The following is a 6,906-nucleotide window of genomic DNA, read 5'->3' as shown; positions in this document are numbered from 1 at the left end:
GATCAGTTGATCAGATTAAGATAATATTTATTGTGTTTGGATTGCAACTGCAATAAAACAGGATTATCTTTCTTGATTTGCGAGTTTTGAATTCTGAATTAGGAATGATCCTTCTCGACTTTCGTATGTAGCAGTATAAATTCACCATATTTGATTCATGTAAACTTTGCTTAACCCTATGCACAATAAAAGTAAAAAATAATATATTATCTTAATAAATATATATAGTTTCGGATTTTGTGCTCCGAAACCCTTTTAACTTTATACATGTAAAACTTGACATATTTGTATAGACATTTGACTTCTTGAAATTATTTTCTGGTATCTAGTTGTCTGCTGATTATTTTGTTCGATGATTGTCGTATCACTGACCTATCAAAAACCCTGTTTATCACAATGTGAACAATTTATTTCAATGTTAATTTTGGAAAACGGACTTCAGTAATATCAAGTCCTTAACGATGTAGTCCATACGCATACGGAGTTGTCAAAGATAATTTCTGAATGTTCATTTTCATGTTGGTTGCCATAAATATATATACTAAAACAACGTACTAGGATCTTGCATTTTTCTAATAGATAGTCTGAGAGAACATGATGTATTTGTTAGTTGGACTTGGTTTTGAACCACTTTTCAGTAACTGCGAGTACTCTAAATTCTGTGCTTTATGTCTATTGTTCTATGTTATTGCTTGTTTTTGCTCGTTTCGATCTTTTTGAATTCAGCCAATTGCAACTGATATTTACAGTTTTTTCTAAAATTTTGCTATTACATTGTACACTACTGTTCCAGATTAGTGAAGCGTTGAGCGCTAATACACATGTTTAACCCTTCAATATTCTTTGTGTGCTTGTTCAAATTCAGAATTTATAACTTACAGTGGTTGCAGTTTGTTCATGTCTGTAATATCTGTTTTTCATAAATAATTTTTATTTGGTTGACATCTTTCTTGTCGGACCCTTTTATAGCCGACAATACGATATACGTGTAGGGCTTTTCTCATTGTTGAATGTCGAACGGTTGCCTATAAATGCTTACGTCCATGAACTTTCTTGTACCTCTAAATCTGGTGGATAATTGTCTCATTGGGAATAGTATCTTTTCATCCTATACTGAACACATTAGAATGCACCTCCATACGATGGGGAAAACGGCTTTACATTTCAAAGAACCTTACAGCATACTTCATTTATAAGAAAATGATTGGAAATATGGGAGGAGCAGTCACGTAGAAATGTTGTCCCGTGATAAAGATTTAGGCGTGGATATAATGAAATGTAAGTCGATTTATGAAAATGTTAATTATATATCAAAATCATTAAAATTTCTAGCTTTGCAATTAAATTCAAACCGCTTAAAAACTTCCTTACTCATAATGACGATATAGGCGGAGCTAAATAACGTTTTGAAAGATTGTACGTGCATTGATCAACATAATAAATCAATTAACCAGGAAATTTGTATAAAATATAATATATTATATGAAATGAAATTGTTGTTACATGTACAATATTTAGCTATGTTAATAATCTTTTTAACTGTAGTTTTTCTTTAAATTCATTGACTAACGCATCTTTTAAGTTGACTGTTATTTTCTGCTGCAGTCTTTCCTTCTTTCAACTCATTGACTAACACGTCTATCAAATTGTCTGTTCTTTTCTACTGTAATCTTTCTTTTAATTCATTGACTAACGCATCTTTTAAATTGTCTGTCTTTTCCTTATTCTGGTTATTACTCTCGTCACCATCGTCAAATCTTACACGGCTGTTCTCCTTATTTTCTTCTGACACCGTTCGTTTTCGAAGTGGTTTGCTGTATAAATCCTCTATACGAAAGTCAGTTGAAAATTGTTTATCCTGCTTCAACGCATGTTGATGTCCATTATCGGAGTTGTTTTCTTTGGATATTGTACCGTTTAACATATTTATATTCTCCTTGCCTGTATAAAATGTGAAATCTTTGTTGACATTTTGCCACCGTGGTACGCCATCACTGATTGATCTTTGTAAACAGAAATGATAGTTCTTATCAAACAGCGTTGTAATATTATTATCTCTGTGGATACGTTCGTTTTCATTGTTGTTCATCTTTTGGTATTTCTTTCTGTCTAAGTATGATTCTTCGGTCAAAATACTATTAATCTGTAAAATAAACATAATTTCTATACAATAAATAAGTGGATAACCTTCATATAATGTTCAAAAACAATTATCATTCCTTGTTTTTTTTTGTAATTTTCATTTTTTATTATTCACCAAATACGGAGTGTTTCTCCAGGTGACTAAAAAACAACACAATATTCGTAGATTCTTTTCCCCTTTTATTATAATTTAGCATATTTCACTATCTCGATTTTCTAATTTAAATAAAAAATAAAATGAAGATTCAAAGTTTAATAGTTTACTGTCGACTTACTCTTGTGATGATTTTTATAACAGCTTCAAATCGCGTCAAAACATTTTATTAGGAAAAACTTTGTTGGTTTACACTAATTATTTTGGAATCAGAATACATTATTATTCAAGGCTATTGAATTAAAAATGTAGTTCACTGTAGTAAAGATCCCATATCAATAGAACATTTGTATGTCTATAAAGTCGCGTAACCTCTAAAGTACTTAAGAAAGTGACCGATTTCATTGAGCCGCAACACCTCTGAAACCATACAAGGTCGGAAATATTTGTAATACTTAGTATGACATTTAAATGCAGTGTTTTGTACTTCCTTAAGCTCTTTCCACAGAAATTTTTAAGAAAATTTAATATCCAAATCCAGAGACCGTAATCGATCCGTGTATTATACCCTGTCGCGCATGTTCATTCGACGTACAGCCAGCGAAATTCACGTCAAAGTGAACTTTTTGTTTTAACACTTTTTGTAAGGCCACTGATCGAGATAAATTATGGTGGATATTGGAGATATTTCATAAAAACGACGCCCAGCTAGCGTCCAGAAAATCATGAGTGATTTTTCTTTGGTAATAACATAAGGGTACGGATAAGAGTCCTTCACTAATTCATTTCTTTAAATATTTTTCTCTATTTTTTAATTATTTTGTCCCATTATTATCTATATTGTTTATTTCATCACCTCCTTTTTACTATTCTATACATATTTCCCATTTAATAATCTATTCTGCACGATTAACCCCTTATTCTGTATTTTTTAGACCCCATCAAGACGCGCAAATATATAAATGGTTTGCTATTTGAAGATTTAGGTATTCATGGTTGTTCTTTCATTGCATTAACTTAAACATAGGACAAACAAAAGAACAGACAATTTTAGATAAGAACAGAGAAAAATTTATCGAAAAAAAAGCAATGAAATTAAGAACCCATCCAGTCCCTTATTTTTAGCTTTCTATATTTTACATGTTAAGTTATACTGTTTAACCAACCTACCGATGATTTACTCGTTACAATAGTTTTAAGTGTTGAGGATTTCCTTTTACTTTCCTGGCTAAGTGACTCGTTTAATATTTTGGTCATGCTTCGTCTTTGGGATCTTCGCTCAAATGCACTTTTCACCTATGGAAAACAATTACATATCAAATGAGTTCTAACAGTGTGTTTTGTATATAAACATTACATATTTTGTTGACATTGTCGGATTGATTTTTTTTTAAAGTTACAGGTTTTGTGCCTACCAAGAAATGACGAGATCAACATGGAACATTTGTTATTAAAAAGCGTGCTTGATAAAATAGCAAACAAATGAATAAGAAACAACTGATACTTACATCTGTGTTTAACAAACAGTGGAAAATGAAAAAGAATACACCCTGAAATAACAAATTAATATATTATTGATTGGTAGCATAGTTGTTGGTTTTTATCAAAATTGTGTCGTTCCGTCGAGACATGACGACTATATATGATAAATTCTAGATATTATATAGCAGATGGAAACAGATTTCAAATTGAATTTATTGAAATTTTAGATGAGGGAATAACACCGAAATAATAAAATATAACTTGCAACATGAATAGAGTCTAAGGAATCAAACTTTGCGTAAATTAGTTAAAATTAAAGGACTTGCACCTATTCAACAAAAACAGCTGAGTAATTCTTAAAAGTTTTTTTCGAGACTAAACAATTTGAATTTTGATTATCTTACACTATACACGTCTTACGAAATAGGTGAATATATTCAAATATCCACTAAACGTTCACAGTTTATATCAGCAGTAACCGGAAAAGAAAAATGTTCGAAAACGCCGCCATGCGACCTTCACCAAAAATCATCTTTTAAATATGAACAAAAAAATATATTACAAGCATCCATTTAAAAAAATGAAAAGTGAGCATAAAGTAATGTCAAATTGTTCTAAATATTTAAAAAAAAAAACAAAAAAAAAAAACATCTGTTACTAATATATGATTTTTAATGATGTGAATTTGAGCATGGATGCAGTTTGGGTACTCCTCATTACGGAACCAAGGATAGATAGCTCGGAGGTCCATATAAACTCTTTTTTCTACTTCTTAATAAGGACTAAAATCAAATTGGCGTACCTATATAGTAAAGAAGGATACGGCTACAAAATAAACACAGAATGGAGAATTTTGTCGTTATCATAAAAAAACGTAGATGAAAAAACTGTCAAATAAGGCGCAATTTGGGTACTGTCACGTTACATGTGAAGTACATTCTAAGATATTCCTAGTCAAATCTGGATAACCTAATTTCTACTAGTAGATATTGGAATTGCAATTTCCACTAGGTGGATTCTGAAATCTACTGAATTTAAATTTGAATTGTAACATGTATTTGCACAATTTCGAAAATAATTGAAAAACATGATGGCTTTAATACTGTAACAGTTGTAAAAAGAAGAAAATGTTGAAATCGTACCTGCAAAGAATTGAACGTTGTGAAAAGATAGGTAAAAACCACTGTCTCTCTATCATTCACACTAAAAAATCCCAACGTCCAGGTGACTCCGAGCAATGGTAAAAGTATGGCAGCTGCCTTTAGTCCTGCCCTAAAATTGTAAAGTCAATGAGAAAGAATTAAAACAAGCAAGACAGACGAAAAACGTTTTATACAGTGGAGTTTCCTAACGTCAGTGGAAACGTTTTCATGTTTAATTTTTTTTTCTCTTTCGCTTCTTTTCCAATGTTGTTGTACAGAATCTCATGTTTTCAAGTATGTGTATAGAACCTTGGCTTTCATATTTCGGGTTTCTGCGTTCCTAATGAAGGTTTATCTTGAAAAAGCTTTACATTTACTATACTGATTATCTGAATGACAAAGTTTGTAATTATCAACTTTGTTTTACAAATAAATAAAATCTACGATTATGTACACTGCATTTAATGTATATGCATATATAGTTTGTATGACGCAAACACTCATACTCTGTATCCTGATATAGATTATTTTGGGTTTGAATGCTTCATGTGAGTGACAATCCAGAAGTCGGCATATGAATGAAGTATTCGTTATTTAGAACTAGTAACACTCTCTTGTGTATATTCTCCTTTTTTAATTTCATCGAAGACATACTGCATGTAATTTCTGCTGTTACAGTACGAAGTAGTACAGACAATGGAGGCTATTAAATGTGCTTTCTTTACTCCATTACTTACTTAACAGCTGATCTCTCCTCGGAGTTAGCTCTGCTCAACATTGATTTCATCATAATACGGAGAACTATTATCAAGATGATAGAATTCACCTACAAAAAATATGTATATTAAAAAAAAAATACTTAATATGGTGTAATAGAACACGCTATTTTCTGTTATACAATTTCTTTTCTTTTTCTTAATCCAGCCTTTCTGTAGGATTTTCATATATAAAATCAACAACATATGAGTAGCTATTAGTAAATGCATTCACTGGTACTATTATATTGTATAAACATGTATCGTTATATAGATATAGGAAGATGTGGTATGAGTGCAAATGAGACAACTCTCCATCCAAATATCAATTTATAAAAGTAAACCGTTATAGGTCAAGGTACGGCTTCACCACGCAGCCTTGGCTCACACCGAACAACAAGCTATAAAAGGCCCCACAATTACTAGTGTAAAACCATTCAAACGGGAAACCCAACGGTCTAATCTAAATAAAAAAGACGAAAAACGAGAAACACGATACCAAAGGAACATTCAAACTCAAAAGTCGAAAATATCCTGACAACACCATGGCTAAAAAAAAACCAAACAAACGATAGAACAAAACACAACATAGAACAATAAACACTAAGCAACACGATCCCAATCAAAATCTGGAAGTGATAAGTCATAAAGAAAGGGACTTACAAACATACACAAGTTAACATAACACAACATAGTAAACATAAGATTAAGCAGTATCAACCACATCACAAACTAGGGATGATCAATATCCTGAGAACGATCATAAAGAAAGGGACTAACAAACATACACAAGTTAACAAAACACAACATAGTAAACATAAGATTAAGCAGTATCAACCACATCACAAACTAGGGATGATCTTTAATGCTCTGGAAGGATAGGCAGATCCTGCTGTACATGTGGCATCCGTCGTGTTGCTCATTCATGTATTAAATCTGGTAAAAATTATTTTTCGGTCGGTCGTATTCAAACAAAGGGGACAATACTGAAGGGATATTTGTAACATTTCCGCTATTATCTGTAAAGTGGTAATTTCAGAATGAGGAGTAGATAATAAAGTGGCAATCACACAAAAATTAAGCCAACGAATATCATGAATATGTCAAATTAAAGGTGTGTCGTTCTCTTTGTTATCGATCTGTTGTGTTGGTCTTGATTAAAAGAACTTTAAGCTAAAGTTGGAAGGTTTGTAATCCCTTTCAACTTGCTGTTCGACAAACTACACAAAAAATGTTGTTGCTTTTCAGTGTTTCTGTTGTTTCGTTGTATTTCTCTTAAAGTTGACGTGTT

General features: G+C 31.6%; 1 protein-coding gene across 1 annotated transcript in view; it reads right to left on the bottom strand.

Moving 5' to 3' along the window:
• Positions 1-1,458: 1,458 nt before the first annotated feature.
• The window catches only part of LOC143042135 (uncharacterized), a 46,998-nt gene continuing 41,550 nt past the window's right edge, over positions 1,459-6,906 (bottom strand). The window contains exons 30-34 of the mRNA XM_076214390.1: positions 5,598-5,686; positions 4,861-4,990; positions 3,745-3,786; positions 3,407-3,532; positions 1,459-2,143 (exon numbers count right to left, since the gene is read on the bottom strand). Of these exons, the coding sequence (XP_076070505.1) occupies positions 1,661-2,143; positions 3,407-3,532; positions 3,745-3,786; positions 4,861-4,990; positions 5,598-5,686 (870 nt within the window). The 3' untranslated portion in view covers positions 1,459-1,660. The remainder of the gene's footprint in view (positions 2,144-3,406; positions 3,533-3,744; positions 3,787-4,860; positions 4,991-5,597; positions 5,687-6,906) is intronic.

The sequence above is a fragment of the Mytilus galloprovincialis genome, chromosome 8, assembly GCF_965363235.1.
Source record: "Mytilus galloprovincialis chromosome 8, xbMytGall1.hap1.1, whole genome shotgun sequence".
In the NCBI taxonomy this organism is placed as follows: domain Eukaryota; kingdom Metazoa; phylum Mollusca; class Bivalvia; order Mytilida; family Mytilidae; genus Mytilus; species Mytilus galloprovincialis.
Note: the sequence above shows the minus strand (reverse complement) of the source record. Positions and strands in the feature narration are given on the sequence as shown.